At 46.6% G+C, this 19,492-nt stretch overlaps 1 protein-coding gene across 3 annotated transcripts in view; it reads left to right on the forward strand.

Moving 5' to 3' along the window:
- TRRAP (transformation/transcription domain associated protein) overlaps positions 1-19,492 on the forward strand; it is a 1,102,174-nt gene that overhangs the window by 622,006 nt on the left and 460,676 nt on the right. For all 3 annotated transcript variants that reach the window (XM_069209830.1, XM_069209829.1, XM_069209828.1), the window contains one exon: positions 12,374-12,640. In XM_069209830.1, the coding sequence (XP_069065931.1) occupies positions 12,374-12,640 (267 nt within the window). The remainder of the gene's footprint in view (positions 1-12,373; positions 12,641-19,492) is intronic.

Here is a 19,492-nt window from a genome sequence, read left to right on the forward strand (position 1 = left end):
TCAAAAACAAAATCTTTAGACAGTCTGACCATGTTAAGGAAAGCATCAAGGTGGAAGTCCACAAGATGCTGGAATTGGGAGTAATTGAGCGCTCTGACAGCCCCTGGGCTAGCCCAGTGGTCTTAGTCCCCAAACCTCACACCAAAGATGGAAAGAAAGAGATGAGGTTTTGTGTGGACTACAGAGGGCTCAATTCTGTCACCAAGACAGATGCTCATCCAATTCCAAGAGCTGATGAGCTCATAGATAAATTAGGTGCTGCCAAATTCTTAAGTACCTTTGACTTGACAGCAGGGTACTGGCAAATAAAAATGGCACCTGGAGCAAAAGAGAAAACAGCATTCTCCACACCTGATGGGCATTATCAGTTTACTGTTATGCCCTTTGGTTTAAAGAATGCCCCTGCCACCTTCCAAAGGTTGGTGAATCAAGTCCTTGCTGGCTTGGAGTCCTTTAGCACAGCTTATCTTGATGATATTGCTGTCTTTAGCTCCACCTGGCAGGATCACCTGGTCCACCTGAAGAAGGTTTTGAAGGCTCTGCAATCTGCAGGCCTCTCTATCAAGGCATCCAAATGCCAGATAGGGCAGGGAACTGTGGTTTACTTGGGCCACCTTGTAGGTGGAGGCCAAGTTCAGCCACTCCAACCCAAGATCCAGACTATTCTGGACTGGGTAGCTCCAAAAACCCAGACTCAAGTCAGGGCATTCCTTGGCTTGACTGGGTATTACAGGAGGTTTGTGAAGGGATATGGATCCATTGTGACAGCCCTCACTGAACTCACCTCCAAGAAAATGCCCAAGAAAGTGAACTGGACTGTGGAATGCCAACAGGCCTTTGACACCCTGAAACAAGCAATGTGCTCAACACCAGTTCTAAAAGCTCCAGATTATTCTAAGCAGTTCATTGTGCAGACTGATGCCTCTGAACATGGGATAGGGGCAGTTTTGTCCCAAACAAATGATGATGGCCTTGACCAGCCTGTTGCTTTCATTAGCAGGAGGTTACTCCCCAGGGAGCAGCGTTGGAGTGCCATTGAGAGGGAGGCCTTTGCTGTGGTTTGGTCCCTGAAGAAGCTGAGACCATACCTCTTTGGGACTCACTTCCTAGTTCAAACTGACCACAGACCTCTCAAATGGCTGATGCAAATGAAAGGTGAAAATCCTAAACTGTTGAGGTGGTCCATCTCCCTACAGGGAATGGACTTTATAGTGGAACACAGACCTGGGACTGCCCATGCCAATGCAGATGGCCTTTCCAGGTTCTTCCACTTAGAAAATGAAGACTCTCTTGGGAAAGGTTAGTCTCATCCTCTTTCGTTTGGGGGGGGGGTTGTGTAAGGAAATGCCTCCTTGGCATGGTTGCCCCCTGACTTTTTGCCTTTGCTGATGCTATGTTTACAATTGAAAGTGTGCTGAGGCCTGCTAACCAGGCCCCAGCACCAGTGTTCTTTCCCTAACCTGTACTTTTGTATCCACAATTGGCAGACCCTGGCATCCAGATAAGTCCCTTGTAACTGGTACTTCTAGTACCAAGGGCCCTGATGCCAAGGAAGGTCTCTAAGGGCTGCAGCATGTCTTATGCCACCCTGGAGACCTCTCACTCAGCACAGACACACTTGCCAGCTTGTGTGTGCTAGTGAGGACAAAACGAGTAAGTCGACATGGCACTCCCCTCAGGGTGCCATGCCAGCCTCTCACTGCCTATGCAGTATAGGTAAGCCACCCCTCTAGCAGGCCTTACAGCCCTAAGGCAGGGTGCACTATACCATAGGTGAGGGTACCAGTGCATGAGCATGGTACCCCTACAGTGTCTAAACAAAACCTTAGACATTGTAAGTGCAGGGTAGCCATAAGAGTATATGGTCTGGGAGTCTGTCAAACACGAACTCCACAGCACCATAATGGCTACACTGAAAACTGGGAAGTTTGGTATCAAACTTCTCAGCACAATAAATGCACACTGATGCCAGTGTACATTTTATTGTAAAATACACCACAGAGGGCACCTTAGAGGTGCCCCCTGAAACTTAACCGACTGTCTGTGTAGGCTGACTAGTTCCAGCAGCCTGCCACACCAGAGACATGTTGCTGGCCCCATGGGGAGAGTGCCTTTGTCACTCTGAGGCCAGTAACAAAGCCTGCACTGGGTGGAGATGCTAACACCTCCCCCAGGCAGGAGCTGTGACACCTGGCGGTGAGCCTCAAAGGCTCACCCCTTTGTCACAGCCCAGCAGGGCACTCCAGCTTAGTGGAGTTGCCCGCCCCCTCCGGCCACGGCCCCCACTTTTGGCGGCAAGGCTGGAGGGAACAAAGAAAGCAACAAGGAGGAGTCACTGGCCAGTCAGGACAGCCCCTAAGGTGTCCTGAGCTGAGGTGACTCTGACTTTTAGAAATCCTCCATCTTGCAGATGGAGGATTCCCCCAATAGGGTTAGGATTGTGACCCCCTCCCCTTGGGAGGAGGCACAAAGAGGGTGTACCCACCCTCAGGGCTAGTAGCCATTGGCTACTAACCCCCCAGACCTAAACACGCCCTTAAATTTAGTATTTAAGGGCTACCCTGAACCCTAGAAAATTAGATTCCTGCAACTACAAGAAGAAGGACTGCCTAGCTGAAAACCCCTGCAGAGGAAGACCAGAAGACGACAACTGCCTTGGCTCCAGAAACTCACCGGCCTGTCTCCTGCCTTCCAAAGATCCTGCTCCAGCGACGCCTTCCAAAGGGACCAGCGACCTCGACATCCTCTGAGGACTGCCCCTGCTTCGAAAAGACAAGAAACTCCCGAGGACAGCGGACCTGCTCCAAGAAAGGCTGCAACTTTGTTTCCAGCAGCCTTGAAAGAACCCTGCAAGCTCCCCGCAAGAAGCGTGAGACTTGCAACACTGCACCCGGCGACCCCGACTCGGCTGGTGGAGATCCAACACCTCAGGAGGGACCCCAGGACTACTCTGATATTGTGAGTACCAAAACCTGTCCCCCCTGAGCCCCCACAGCGCCGCCTGCAGAGGGAATCCCGAGGCTTCCCCTGACTGCGACTCTTTGAATCCAAAGTCCCGACGCCTGGGAGAGACCCTGCACCCGCAGCCCCCAGGACCTGAAGGACCGGACTTTCACTGGAGAAGTGACCCCCAGGAGTCCCTCTCCCTTGCCCAAGTGGAGGTTTCCCCGAGGAATCCCCCCCTTGTCTGCCTGCAGCGCTGAAGAGATCCCGAGATCTCTCATAGACTAACATTGCGAACCCGACGCTTGTTTCTACACTGCACCCGGCCGCCCCCGCGCTGCTGAGGGTGAAATTTCTGTGTGAGCTTGTGTCCCCCCCGGTGCCCTACAAAACCCCACTGGTCTGCCCTCCGAAGACGCGGGTACTTACCTGCAAGCAGACCGGAACCGAGGCACCCCCTTCTCTCCATTCTAGCCTATGTGTTTTGGGCACCACTTTGAACTCTGCACCTGACCGGCCCTGAGCTGCTGGTGTGGTGACTTTGGGGTTGCTCTGAACCCCCAACGGTGGGCTACCTTGGACCAAGAACTAAGCCCTGTAAGTGTCTTACTTACCTGGTTAACCTAACAAATACTTACCTCCCCTAGGAACTGTGAAAATTGCACTAAGTGTCCACTTTTAAAACAGCTATTTGTGAATAACTTGAAAAGTATACATGCAATTTTGATGATTTGAAGTTCCTAAAGTACTTACCTGCAATACCTTTCGAATGAGATATTACATGTAGAATTTGAACCTGTGGTTCTTAAAATAAACTAAGAAAAGATATTTTTCTATATAAAAACCTATTGGCTGGATTTGTCTCTGAGTGTGTGTACCTCATTTATTGTCTATGTGTATGTACAACAAATGCTTAACACTACTCCTTGGATAAGCCTACTGCTCGACCACACTACCACAAAATAGAGCATTAGTATTATCTATTTTTACCACTATTTTACCTCTAAGGGGAACCCTTGGACTCTGTGCATGCTATTCCTTACTTTGAAATAACACATACAGAGCCAACTTCCTACAGTAGGTTTCAAGAGGGGCACCTCTAAGGTGCCCTCTGGGTTACATATTTTGGGGAATCCAGCACTGGCATCAGTGTGAGCTCACCAAGTACGAGATGTTTAATATCAAAGATCCCTATCTTCAGTGAAGCCATCATGTAGCTGGGGAACCCTTATTGACCAGTGTTCAGAACATGTATTTAAATTGCCTTCCCTGGTCACTTACAATGTCTGAGCAACGACAAATACATAGCAGGGGCATATCTGCTTGTGCAGATATTCCCTCACATCTAATATAATGCACCCTGCCTTAGGACTATTAGGCCTGCTAGAGGGGTGACTTACATATATTAAATGCAGTGTTGGGGGACATAACACACAGGCTGAATGCCATGTTGTGTTTTCTCTTTTGTCTGCACCAAGACACACAGCCTGCATTGGTAGCCTGTCATGTGCTTGAGGGGACAGTTAGGGTGGCAAAATTTGTGCAAAGCCCTTAGGGACCCTCTTTAGTAACCCAGGCCCTAGTTACCATGGGAACCATTTACTAGGGACTTACAGAAGGTGCTAAAAGTTTTGCCATTTGGAGAAATCAACTGTGCAGTTTTGGGGAAAGAGATCTTGCACTGGTGACCAGGATAGCAGGAACCCAGTCCACTTTCAGTCGAAATTAAACCAGAAAGCAGGCAAAAAGTGTATGTCAAAAGAGGCATTTTCCTGCAATTCTAAACTCTTCTGGATTTGTCGGTGGTTCTCCACAACAAACTCCCCCCACAGATTGGACCGTCCCACCCAGAACCACGGCACAATTAAACACTGCATTACCTCTCAACTAAAGCTCTCGATCTGGCTCCTGAGAGTTTTGCTGTCCTTACCTCCCTCAGAAGTAACATGTCTAACCTCAGACGCATGCAGATCCACTACGCAGTCCTACTACATTGCCAAGTGTAAGAGGTTTGTCCATTACTGCATCCCTAAGCACATTTATCTGCTCAAAACTGCAGTTCAGGATATCATCAGCTACCTCCTTCAGCTACAGACATCAGGCCTTTTGTATACTTTCATAGGCGTTTACCTAGTTGCTATTGCAGCCTACGTGCAGAACAGGAAATGCTCCTCTTTATTCTGAATCCATGTTGTAAGAAGCTGGACATTTATGTGCTATGCTAATACCGTGTAAAGAGAACAGGGTCGCCGTTCTGGAGGGTAGGTCCTTAATGACGGACCGGGATCCCATATTGTTTATCCGAGTCCTTGGAACGTGCCTCCCAAGGAGCCTGATCCCGACTTGGGGGATGGGCGACCTGACTTTGACTTAGCCAGTTTACTTTAATGTAAGTGACCGGTATTTTTCTACCCTTATATTGAGATCTTTTTCTTTATTTGAAGAAGAGCTGATTGGTCCTGATGAAGCGTCATTGGATCCGTGAGGACCGCACGACGCGAAACATGTCGACCCTGGTTTAGGGGGATTATTATAATTATAGTCCTACGTAGTTTGTTGCTCTTTGAGAGTAATTGAGCATCCACACTCAATGTATTACTTTCCTTTTGGTTTTAATCTTGGTCTTCATCCTAGTGTATTGATTAAAATTATGAGATATTTTGCGATGAATAACCAATTTTAATATTTTTTCTGTTCTCTCCTTTTGTGTACTGGTGCCTGTATGTAGGCATATCTGTCTGGATAGTTTGAACCCACCAGTCACTATCAGAACAGTACGGCTCAGTGCCCCCCCTCGGGGAGCCCGTCAGGCGTTGCAGCGCCGGCCTGGCGAGGAGCATTTCCCGATGATGATGCTAGTCATCCATTGTGATGCTTGAGGGCTCTTGCTCCTGATACCTCAGGTTCCCTAGGCCATTATTGCACGTGTGGAACAGTGTACTTTTGTATGTCTTTCCCTGTTAATGGACAGGGCCTCTATACAACTCCAAAGGGCTCTTTTTAAGGGTAGTGTGGTTGAGCAGCCTTAGGCTTATTACAGAGGAGTACACAACATCTAGAAATACACACTGTAGTCAGTAAATGAGACGCACAACTCAAAAAGGAGATCCACATCAATTTGTAAAATAGCAAGTATCTTTATATACACTTAGGCATCAGAGAAAAATCTTCAGGTAAGTAAGTTTTTAAATAGGAATTCTATTCACTTTAAAAAGTGGACACAGAGCAATTTCTGAGTTCTGAAATATCCAGTGGGAGAAATCAGGTTCTGTTTGACAACTTACGGGACCAATCTCCAAGACTTAAGGTGAGTGCTGGGCAAGGGTCAAGACCACAACAACAAGTCACTCCGGGCACACTGGGGCGGCCTGGTGCTGAGGTGTAGTACAGCATTGGGTGTCCTGTGTATTTCAGTGGGGATCGGAATCAGTGGAAAAAGGCTGCAGGCCCTGGCTAGGCTAGGAGGTCAGCCAACAGTTAGATTACAAACATGGGGTGCTCGGGCACGTAAGTGCACCTTTGGTTCTCTTCTGACCGGTTCCAGGGTGACAGGTGCAGAGGTGTCCTTTGGAGTCTGGTTTCTGTGTCCGAGAGCACACGCAGTTGAGGGGTCCTGTGGTCTGAGGCTGCAGGCATTGCCAGGGAGTCCAAGACAGGTGAGTCAGCAGTGGACCCAGGAGAGGTGGAGGACTTTGGTGACACCAGGGGTCCACTTAAACTTGGACCAGAGGTGATGGGTGCAGTGGTTGCTTTAGGCATCGGGTTTCGCTCACCACAGAAACCCCTGGAGAGGGGGCCTGTGTGCAGAGGCTGCAGGCGGCTTTGAGGTGTCCAGGAGGGGTGAAACCACGATTGACTCGGACTCTGGGGAGCTGGGGTACCTTGTGGGCACCAGTGGTCCATTTCATCTTGGGTCGGAGAGGGCGGGTGCAGTTATGACTTCAGGTGTCAGGTATGTGTGGGTCCGGAGGCTTGAGAGTCCCTTATTTGGTGCCTTTTGGAGAACAGGTCTGCTGTTCATAGGGGGTCTTGAGCCTTTACTGAAGGCAGGCAGTCCTCCTGGGTTTCTGAAGTGACAGCTGCAGGACGAGTCCACTTTGCAGATTTCGACAAAGGAATGAAACAGGCTGGTGGAGTTGGTACCAGGTCAGCTGCTTCTTTTCTCCTCTTCTGCCTGTGTGGCTCTTATTTGTCCTTGGTGTTCTTAGGTATTTGGAATCTGCTTCTCTGGTTCCAGGGGCTCCCCTAAACATTGAATTTAGGGGCATGTAGGGTAGTAGCCAATGGGCTAATGACCCTTGGGGTCACTACGCCCTCTATATGACCTCTTCCTGTGGAAAGTGGGCATAACTCTGTCCCAGAATTCCTAAGAATGCCGTCACCAAGGTGGCTACTCTGGGGAAAAAAAATAATGGTATCCACCTTGCAGTAGCCCACTTTAAGGGTGGAGCTAGCCTGGGGGTGGCACACCTACTTGACTAGCTAATTTTCCCACCTTTCCAGCTGCCAGATAGGCTCTATGCAGGGGAGGGGTGGCTTCCTCTCCTATGAGGGGGAGTCGATTCACATTTCAAAGGTGGCATCCCTTTGAGGCTTGCCGTTTTAGGAGAGCTAGTCAGCAGCTCATCCTGTGAGAGGGGGTGTTACACCCTTTTCCTGGACAGGCTTTTGTTCTGGACCTCCTGAGTGCAGGAGGCTCTCACCCAAGGGGTCCAGAATCTTGTCTCAGGTGGCAGGCTAGTAGAAACCAGTCTGTGAGCACACCAGGGTGCCTTCTTGGTACAAGAACTGATAAATCCAACAGTGGCATCAGTGTGGGTTAACCAATAGGAGATGTTTGATACCAAACATCCTTATCTTCACTGAAGCCATCATGTAGCTGGGGAACTCGTATAGACCCGTGTCTAGCATCTGCATTTAAAAAGGCTTCCCTGGTCACTTTCTATGTCAGAATCGACATAGACATAGCAGGGGCATGTCTGCTCATCCAGATTTGCCCTCATATGTAATATAATGCACCCTGCCTTAGGACTGTAAAGCCTGCTAGAGGGGTGACTTACATATATTGCATGCAGTGTTAGGGGACTTGGCGCACAGGCTGTGTGCCATGTTGTGTTTTCACTTTTGTCTGCACCAGGGCATGCAGCTTGCAATGGCAGCCTGTCGTGCTTGGCGAGGGGTCCCTTAGGGTGGCACAATTTGTGCGACAACCCTTAGGGACCTCCTTTAGTATCCTAGGCCCTAGGTACCAGTGGTGCCATTTACTAGGGGCTTACAAAGGCTGCTAAACTGTGCAGTTTTGGGAAAAGAGATCTGGCCCTGGGGACCCTGGTGCACTTTCAGTTGAAATGAGATCATGTACCAGGCAAAAAGTGTAGGGGGTGGGTAACCATGTCAAAAAGAGGCACATTCCCACACGTCATAAAGATTTTCATGGAAGTACTTAAATATGTTATTCTAGGGTACCCCTTGTCACTGTTGAACCATTAGCCTCTTGCCCATACAATTCCTTTCCTACATCTTTAAGGGTTAACAAATTGCAGGCTCTCACCCTGGAAGAGCCATTCTTTCGAGTTCATAAGACTTGTCTTTAAAAACAACCCTAAATTCTTTCCTAAGGCGGTATCCCTACTCCACCTTAATCAAACCATTGTGCTCCTGTTCTTCTCACTACCCCACAGAGAGCCCTTCACAACTGATATCAAGCGTGCCCCTGTGAATTATATCAATAGGACCAAACCCTTTTGCAAAACTCACAACTTTTTGTTGCTTTCACCAAGCCACACAAGACATGCTCTTTCAAAGACTGGTATAGCCAGGTTAATTGTAAAGTGTATCCAAACCTGTAACATTAAAGCTGGAAGTAATTTGCCTGCAACCCCCAGGCCTCATTCCACTTGTACAAAAGGAGCCACTGTGGCTTTCCTTCAAAACATACCCATAACTCACATATGCAAGTCAACTACATGGTCTACTCTACACATGCTCACCAAACACCGTGGTTGTCTTAGCACCCCATAAAGTAAGAGTTAGCTAGACGGTCCTCTGAGCTCTGTTTAAGTCCTGTGTAACATCCTCCAGCTAGCCACCACTTAGGGGGGACAAATGCTTTGCAGTCAATGGAGAGCATGTTTCTCTACACCCACACATGCTACAAAAGGATGCGTTACATAGCTTGTAAGCAACTCTTCATATCATGTAGTACTGTAGAGGCACATGCACCCTCCAACACCTAGAACTCTTGGGCTGGTGCAGATGTGCAATTCTTTTACCTAAACTCGTTATATAGCTTCTTGCATGGTCATCACACCTTCCTATCCAAATATCCTTCTTTACGCTTACCTGCAGTGCATGAAGTCAGTGCCCATGTGCGTTACTAATGAATGGAGTAGTCACTATACCAAAGACTTATTAGAAGAAAAACAAGTTGCAAACGTCCGAGCTCAACGCTAAACGGCAGAAGTATGCGGAGCATCTGCATCTACAGCACTGCTTGTGCTACAAACATATTCCAGAACTGGCTTTGTTTTAGGCACGCCCCCATGGTGCAAAACATGTTTTTTTCTTTTTGGATGTCTAAATGAATAGCCTCTTGTAAGTCAGTTAGTACATCTTTGAAAACATTTTCTGACCTTTTGGCACAATTCTCCCTTTTTCTCAGCAGCTGTCCACGTGGTAGGTTATCTTTCACATTTCTAAACTTGAATTAAGTATTTTTGTCATTTGGGTTAGTGTAGAGGTGCATGTATACCTATCAATCTTTTTTTCTGTGAATCAGGAAACTTGATTATTCGGGTTGGAATTAATACCAACTAATTATTTCTTGTTTAAGCATTCAGTTGTTTTTGGAAGTCACCTGTTCCATTGGTTACATTCAAGATGAACAACATATTGTCAGTAGCCCTGCCCCATATTTCAATAGTGACTTCATGGAGGTTATTTGTGTTTTCACATTTCCTTATTTTGTGCCATAAACAACATTTCTATTTCAGGAGCCTATTGCTGTCCCTTTAATTTAGATAATATACTCCTATTCAAACGTCAAGGAATTCTGCGTCGGCCAGATCTTTGCTAGTGTAAATTGAATCTCTTTGGGGGCATTGAAGCGCCTTTCTATTTGGTTCATATACAGTTCCAGGACTTCCAGTGCTGGGACTCGAGAGGGGTGATGCTATAAAAGGCCTTTATCTTCTTCTGGCCTAAAAAGAATGTGTAAGGTCAAAGGTATGCCCCCAATCTCGTTAATAAAATCCCTGTTTTTTTTTTTTTTTTATAGCATGTTTTGAAGAAATGGTTTCATAAATAAATGATTGTATTTAGCTGATGGTTTTAGAATAGAGTTGCTACTGGTCACTGTAATGTCCAAAACGGGGCTATTAGAATCTTTTAGCAATTTGCGGATAGTGGGCGATTGAGGAATAACAGATATTTGTATTGCTTTTGTTGTAGCCAGCAACCAGGAATTCTCTCAGCTAGAATCCTTTGAATGTATCCTTGCATTTCTTCGGTAGGTTTGTCTTGGAGACTGACTGTCTTGTTGTTTTTAATTGCTCGTACTTCCATTTTGTATTCAATTACGCCATGACGTCCTGCAATACTCTCCGGTTCTTGATCATGACTTTGTTGTCCTGTTTTAGCATTCTCATTGTTTGGAATTGTTCCTTTTTCGCCCTGGGTTCATCTTTTGTTTCTGCACAGTCGCATCATTCAGCACTGCCCTTTCAAAAGCTCTCACTAGCGATGGATCCCTCTAGATCCTTCATTCGGTTGCCTCTCCATGATCCTCTTGCTAACAAAATCTGTTTCGACCAGTTTGTCAAAGCTTGAGGAATGGTTAGGTTCCGTGGCGGAATCCGGTGAAATGTCTCGAAACAAACTGCAGGATGCTTTTGAAGAATCCTAAAACTGCCATTCTAAGCTGAGATCCGCAGATCAGGTCCATTAAACTGCATGGGCTTTAGGAAGAAAAAATATATATGTCAGGCAAGCTAAGAATATATAGGAGCACAATGGGGCGTAGACGAAAAGGTAAATGCCTTCTCTAGACTAAGAACTGTTTTAAGTGCCTCGTAGCCCGAAGTGCGGTAGCCGCCTTCACACCTAGGGGTCTTGAGGCATGGGGCAGAACGACGCACTCACCCAGACCAGCAGTGCGCCGGCTACACTCATGCCCCAGAGGTTAATGTTCAGTGTCTGTTTTGCTTGGTAACAAACCCCATGGTTTCTGGGAACGCTTCTGTTTGGCCACTAGTACTGAGACACAGCGATAGAATGATCATAATGTTTAGGAAAAAACAGATCAGTTTAAAGGTGACTGTCATGGTTTCCATTTGTTTATTTCGTCCATTCCCACCGCACATTGGCAATGGATGGCTAGTGGCACCAGTAACTACCTGCACACCTTGTTTAGGGACTCGTTGAAGTCAGTATTACATCCTCCTGGTTTACGATGATCTACTGATGGAACACAATTGTTCATTATTAGCATAAAATTAACTTTGAGAAAAACAAGTTGTCAAACGTCAACCACTAGATGGCAGTATATGCTCAGCAAGTGGATGTCCAACAGGCAAAATCTCAGACTACAGTTAAATTACTCATTTCTTAGAATACTAAGGTCGACAATTGTCTGGGACCGGAGGGGTGATGCATGGAAGCGATGAGTAAAGGCGAATCGTTCAGGTGCAGTTAGTGGACCATCATTAGGTGTGGTTCAGTTTTGTATTCTTATTATTCTACAGATTGTGACTCAACCAGGTTAGGATTTCTCTGTTAATCAGTTCAACTCAAAGGAAATTACAATTTTTAAAGATAATACATTTGATAGCGGTTCCAAGTATTGGGGAAAGTCACTTATTTGTAGTAAAAATATACATGGCAACACCTGTTAGGTTATGAAATTGCATTAAGGACTTGAAAAATGTAGCTGGACATTTTGGATTATTTTGCAGTAACACATAGGCTCTGGGGATAGTTACATGTCCTGGTGACCAAGGGCCTGGACAAGAAAGCATCACAGTAAGTCACTATTTTAAGAACTTTCCAAACAGTACGCATAGGAAATGCACAAAACGAATGTTAATGTAGGATATTGGAAACATATCTCAGAAACCTAAGTTTATGAACTGTCTGTTAGACTACCAAAATTATCAAATTAAAGATGGTTAATGTGACATTTTGGTAATCGATTATAAGACCAACCATGGTTAACTATTAAATGAGAACTCATGATCGGAATGGAATCCAATTTAGATAGATGCAAAAAAGTAACAAGTGCAATTTATAAAGTTTGGACAGTTAACACTTGAAACACATTACTGAGTTTGAGTCTGTACAGTAAAATGAAGGGACAAACTGGAGAAAGCGGGTCTGGTAGGATCGATCCTATCAAGTTACTGATGTCTCACCTATGCCTGTCCTTCCCTTGCAGGTCCTTGACCCGGATAAGCAGATTGACATGTTGGACTCGCTTCGCATTTACCTGTTGCAGTTTGCCACCCTTCTTGTGGAGCATGCGCCCCACCACATCCATGACAATAACAAGAACCGCAACAGCAAGCTGCGACGCCTCATGACCTTTGCCTGGCCCTGCCTGCTCTCCAAGGCCTGCGTGGACCCTGCCTGCAAGTACAGCGGACACCTGCTCCTAGCTCACATTATTGCCAAGTTTGCCATACACAAGAAGATAGTGTTACAGGTACTTTATCAAACCGGAAGACAACTTGTCATCTGTGTTTTTATTTATGATTTCTCACCCACGCATCACAAACCGTTCTCATGTAAGTGCTTTACTTCTGATGCTTGTCATTGCCCATATGGATGGGGAGGACCAGCTGGAGAAGCAGATGGCCTTCTACAGCTTTGATGATGGAAGGCGAGTTAAATGCACTTTTAGTTGGAGGGGGAAGCCTGCTCAAACGTTTTGGCCTTGCTCTGAGAAGTACTTTTCGTCAGTTTGTGTATGTGTTGGCGTGCTGTAACAGCAGGTTGACTGGCCTCAGGTGTCTATTAACAAATCATTTGTGGTAGTCATTATTATACTCTTAAAGTACACTCCAAGAATGATCATTTTTCTAAATGTAAAAGACCACTTGTTTTCATTGTTTTGTCTTTTAATGTAAAATGTTTTTGTAGGGATGAAAGGCTTTTTGCTTCTCACTCGATCTTGAATGGAACTGATTATGTGGGGCCTCACACTGGTATACCAGTTTCAAAGCACTACAAACTCAGTTGTATCTGTTGGTCTTTGCAACATAAATTCTATTTAAAACATATTCTAGAGAAGGGAAACATCAAGCACAGCAATAAATTGAGAAGGTGAAAATGTGAGCTGTTTCTTTATTACACTGTCTTGTTTCAGGTTAAAGTTTTCTAAACTGACTTTTATTTTTTATTTTTTTAACACCTTCATGTATAATAGTTTTTGTTGTCTTATTCTGTTGTAATTTGCTGTGAGATGTCTGTTCAGCTGCAGCACTGGTAGTATTCTCAAGAGAAACCGGCTTGGTTTGTAGTCCTATTGCCGAAAAGTTGCAAAATCATTGATGCAGGTATGCAGTCCTCTTTATGTAGTCAGGAGGTTTTTAAGGATGCAAGGGCCATCAATCCATGTTACATTCTGGAAGTAAAAAGTAGGATTAGGTTACTGAATCTGTATTAGCTTTCTCCGGGATTTGCCACAAGGTCGAGTAGAAAAGCATTCTGAATAGTGAAACAAGTGGAAATCTAATATTTCCGATGGATACTTCTATCTGCAGATTCCTTACCTTAGAGTTTCCCTAGAAGTCAGTCCGGATCCGGAGATTTTTCTTCAAGCAGTACCTCTGCTCACTGTCTGGTGGCGTTGGCCGACTCTGCCTTTGTCGTGGTCTCCGGATATGATGTTGTGGGCGCTATATAAGCGCCACCCAGGCGGTCTGCCATCGCTGCAGTACTTTTCTCTCTGCACTGGCCTATGTGCAGATAGGGAGAAGAGGTACCTCTGCAGTCGCTTTTTGACAGTTTTTTGACGTTTTGTCAATGTGTTTTTTTTACTTCTGATGCATCGAGATGTGATCATGAAAGACTGGCTTCAAGCCGTGCGACTCCTGTCATTGGATAATTTCTGTGACGGTTCTGCACTTTGTGTGCTTGTGGTGTTCGGAGTGCGACCACGACCCAAAGTCGTGCTCAGAGTGCTGGCCCATGACCCCCAAGGCTTGGAGACTGTGGTCCCTAAAGCCCATGGTGGATCGGCACTCCACTCTGTGTTGCTTCCGGTCACGAGAAGAAGGTCATGAGACTGCTTGCGGAGCCCTCACCACTCGTTGCACTCAAGATCTTTATGGCATTCAGGTAAGAAGAATTCATTGTCAAACATTCTTTGTCTTTACCCCGTCGGTCGGATGACGCAACATGGGACCAAGTGCGTCAACACTTTAGGCCTCAGTCCTCGGAGCCGGCTTTTGGGTCAGCTCCACGCCTCCCTGAGTTTTCGGGAGCCAGGGCCACCCCCACCCAATTATGTGAGTTTTGTGACATCATGCGGAGTGGGTTTTTTGACCCTTTGTCAGGAGTCTCTGCGCCTCTGGACATGACTGGCACATCAGAGCATTTCCCTGGTGGTTCAACATCTAGCGGGCTCTCTGAACGCCAGAGCAGACCAACTCAGTCGTCAATGCATAGCCGATCACGAATGGCGCTTCCATCTGGAGGTGGCACAAGGTCTCTTTCAGCAGTGGGGAGAGCCTTGGTTGGATCTGCTTGCCTCGGTAGAGAACGCGCAATGTCAGCTGTTGGAGTTTCCAAGGCGTTACTCACTCAGCAATGCTTTTTGTCTTGAGTGGAATTCCGGCCTCCTTTCCGCCTATACTACTTCTGTCCAGAGTTCTGAAGATCATCAAGAACGAACGGACCCAAGTAATCTTCGTGGCTCTGTACTGGGAACGGAGAGTATGGTATCCAGAGCTAATGAGCATGGCCACCAGTCCTCCACTCAGACTGCCCCTTTGGGAGGATCTTCTGTCGCAGCAGCAGGGGATGATTCTCCACCTGAACCTGTCCAATCTTCGCCTTCATGCGTGGATATTGAGCAGCGGTAGTTGACGGCTTTTGACCTTCCACCCGAAGTCTGTGACGTTATCTTGAAAGCCTGATGCCCCTTCACCAAAATGGTATACGCCTGTCGATGGCATACATTTGTGGCATGGTGTTCCAACAAGTCTGCTGATCCCCTCTCTGCTCCTCTGAGATTCTTTAGTTCATTCTTTCTTTGGCCCAGCAAGGCTCTGCTATGGGCACCTTTAAAGGCTACTTATCGGCTATGTCAGCCTTTCTTAGATTGCCTAATCAATCTTCCCTTTTTAAGTCTCCTTTTGTTGCTATATTCCTTAAGGGTCTCACCCATTTGTTTCCTCCCACTCCATTTATTTATTTTAGTGAGCTTCAGGCTCTTTCTTCCAAGCCCCCATTTTTGTCTGTGCACCCCGACAAATTGGTGTTACGCACTAGGGCCTCATTCCTTCCCAAAGTAGTTACACCTTTTCAGGTAGAGTCCATCACATTGCCTACTTTTTACGCACCTCCATACCATCTCATGTAGAGGAGAAACTCCACCGCATGGATCCAGAAAAGTGCGCTGGCGTTGTGCTTCAATCGTACCAAAGACTTCCAGGTGTTGGCTATGTGGTTGCGAAGAAAGGGAAGGTGGTGCAAAAGCGGACCATCTTACAATGGGTGCTGTATGCATCAAAATGTGCTACGCTTTGGCAAACAAGCAAACCCTTGAGGGCTTCTGCGCTCATTCCAACAGAGCAACTGCTGCTACCTCAGCATTGGCATGCAGAGTTCCTTTCCTGGATATCTGCCAGGCAGCAACGTGGTCATCCCTGCAAACATTTACTAAACATTACTGCCTGGACAGGCAGGACCGCAGGTGGAGGCTGCTTTAGTAGTTCGGTCCTGCAGGACATTCTAGTATGATCCTGGTTTGCAGCACACCACTGAGGTTGGCATTGCTTGGGTATCTATTCTAAGATAAGGAATCTGCAACTAGAAGTCTCTATCAGATGAACAAGTTACTTACCTTCGGTAACGATTTATCTGGTAGAGACATATTCTAGTTGCAGATTTCTTCCCGACCCACCATCCTCCCCGCTTGCGAACTGATTTCTAGAGGCAGGGATTTCGCACACAGGGCCTTAACCCTGGCGCACCATTTTCAGTGTTCTTCATGGCTCTATGCTTTGGCGTGGAAATCCGTGAAAAGAAACGGATGACACCGCACTGAGGTGGTGTCTATATTTGATTCCTGACGTCATCACGGTGACCACAGCGACGCCCGCAGAGTCGACCAACGCCACCTAATGACATGCAAGGATACTGCTTGAAGAAAAATATCATGATCCAGTCTGACACTTGGTGGAAATTCTAAGATTAAGAATCTGCAACTGGAATATGTCGTTACCAGATAAATCGTTACCGAAGGTAAGTAACTTGTTCACTAAATCAATCACTGGAATCAGTGAGAGTTTATTAATACACGAAATGATTGATACCAAACTTCCCTTGCTTCAGAGAAGCCATAATTTAGTTGGGTAATCGTAGTGACCAGTGTCCAGCATATGTATTAAAAACGGCTTCCCTGTACACTTACTATGTCTAAGAATCAACAGAGACCTAGTAGGGGCACATTTGCTCACACATGTATACCCTCTCTTGTAATATAATGCACCCTGCCTTAGGGCTGAAGGCCTGCTGTAGAGGTGACTTACAGATATTACAAGCAGTGTTTTAGGGAACATGACACACAAGTGTGTGCCATGTTGTGTTTTCAATTTTGGGAGCACTTTCTCAAACAGCCGGTAATGGCAGTCTGCATAAGGTTGTTGCTGGGCCCCTCAGAGTGGCTCAAGTTGTGCTGCAGCCCTCTTCAGTACCCATATCGTAGGTACCATGGGTACCAATTACTAGGGACATATAGAGTTGCTGATGGGTCTGGTCACCAGGAGATCAAGTGACCAGGTGTCTTGTTTTAGGGAAGACACATGGGCACTGGGGACCTAGTTAGCAGGAACCCAGTGCACGTTTGTCAAAGTTGCATCTAAAAGCCAGGCAAAAAAGTGTGTGAGGGGGACTGTAACCAGAATCCAGCTATCTACATTCATACATTCAAAAGCCATTAAGGAGTGGAAGGGGAAGTTGTTTATGGTATCCACAAAGAGCACCAGGCTTCAAACTGATTGCAATCCAGGTCCAACTCAGTTACTTTTGTCTTTTGCCCCAGCTTGGACTGCATCCTTAAATTAAGGCTCATGCGATAGCCCATCCACCAGTGCCACCTCTGCTTTCTGAACCTATGCTTCAGAGTAAGGCCATTCTGATGTGGTCAACTCACCAAGGACGAAGACCTGTAGAGGAGGCCAGGTATAGAGAGGATACAACACCTTTAAGTCGGATTCCGACTGATTTACTTTTGCTGTTTTACCAGCAAATATGGGCCACTTTTAGACATCCTAATCCCTATGTAAAGTAGAGAGTCAACCAACGCTTGAGGTAGGATGTCATGTGGACTGTAATCCACCAATCTCCCATGCATTCCTTTGGTATGGTGTGTGCAAGGTAAAGATCAATGCTGTGAGCCTACAGCATTATTTCTATTAATGAGTTCCCGAAGCCTCTTTCCCCTTGGATGAACATGCAAGAAATCAGCACTATATATTTGAAAGGCTTTATTAAAGATTAAACATGAAGATAAAGAAAATAAAGATTAATTAAAAATGAATTCCCCAGCAGTGTGCACATTATATGAATAGACATTTTGCAGTGTGAATCTTTTCTGGATTCATATGCTGTGCATTATTCCGCCATCTAGTGGTTGGGTCTGGAATTCTCCACTGTTTTATAGTCCTTCTGTATTTTTGTTTGTTGGTGGTTGTCGACAGAATCACTATTTGGTGTACCCTTGTGACATTGTCCTACTTTGTAGGAAGTTGGCTCTGTATGTGCTATTTCAAAGTAAGGAATAGCATGCACAGAGTCCAAGGGTTCCCCTTAGAGGTAAAATAGTGGTAAAAAGAGATAATACTAATGCTCTATTTTGTGGTAGTGTGGTCGAGCAGTAGGCTTATCCAAGGAGTAGTGTTAAGCATTTGTTGTACATACACATAGACAATAAATGAGGTACACACACTCAGAGACAAATCCAGCCAATAGGTTTTTATATAGAAAAATATCTTTTCTTAGTTTATTTTAAGAACCACAGGTTCAAATTCTACATGTAATAGCTCATTCGAAAGGTATTGCAGGTAAGTACTTTAGGAACTTCAAATCATCAAAATTGCATGTATACTTTTCAAGTTATTCACAAATAGCTGTTTTAAAAGTGGACACTTAGTGCAATTTTCACAGTTCCTAGGGGAGGTAAGTATTTGTTAGTTTTACCAGGTAAGTAAGACACTTACAGGGTTCAGTTCTTGGTCCAAGGTAGCCCACCGTTGGGGGTTCAGAGCAACCCCAAAGTCACCACACCAGCAGCTCAGGGCCGGTCAGGTGCAGAGTTCAAAGTGGTGCCCAAAACACATAGGCTAGAATGGAGAGAAGGGGGTGCCCCGGTTCCGGTCTGCTTGCAGGTAAGTACCCGCGTCTTCGGAGGGCAGACCAGGGGGGTTTTGTAGGGCACCGGGGGGGACACAAGTCCACACAGAAATTTCACCCTCAGCAGCGCGGGGGCGGCCGGGTGCAGTGTAGAAACAAGCGTCGGGTTTGTAATGGAAGTCAATGGGAGATCTAGGGATCTCTTCAGCGCTGCAGGCAGGCAAGGGGGGGGTTCCTCGGGGAAACCTCCACTTGGGCAAGGGAGAGGGACTCCTGGGGGTCACTCCTCCAGTGAAAGTCCGGTCCTTCAGGTCCTGGGGGCTGCGGGTGCAGGGTCTCTCCCAGGTGTCGGGACTTAGGATTCAAAGAGTCGCGGTCAGGGGAAGCCTCGGGATTCCCTCTGCAGGCGGCGCTGTGGGGGCTCAGGGGGGACAGGTTTTTGTACTCACAGTCTTAGAGTAGTCCTGGGGTCCCTCCTGAGGTGTTGGATCGCCACCAGCCGAGTCGGGGTCGCCGGGTGCAGTGTTGCAAGTCTCACGCCTTTTGCGGGGAGCTTGCAGGGTTCTTTAAAGCTGCTGGAAACAAAGTTGCAGCCTTTCTTGGAGCAGGTCCGCTGTCCTCGGGAGTTTCTTGTCTTTTCGAAGCAGGGGCAGTCCTCAGAGGATGTCGAGGTCGCTGGTCCCTTTGGAAGGCGTCGCTGGAGCAGGATCTTTGGAAGGCAGGAGACAGGCCGGTGAGTTTCTGGAGCCAAGGCAGTAGTCGTCTTCTGGTCTTCCTCTGCAGGGGTTTTCAGCTAGGCAGTCCTTCTTCTTGTAGTTGCAGGAATCTAATTTTCTAGGGTTCAGGGTAGCCCTTAAATACTAAATTTAAGGGCGTGTTTAGGTCTGGGGGGTTAGTAGCCAATGGCTACTAGCCCTGAGGGTGGGTACACCCTCTTTGTGCCTCCTCCCAAGGGGAGGGGGTCACAATCCTAACC

This window comes from Pleurodeles waltl, chromosome 10 (genome assembly GCF_031143425.1).
Source record: "Pleurodeles waltl isolate 20211129_DDA chromosome 10, aPleWal1.hap1.20221129, whole genome shotgun sequence".
Lineage (NCBI taxonomy): Eukaryota > Metazoa > Chordata > Amphibia > Caudata > Salamandridae > Pleurodeles > Pleurodeles waltl.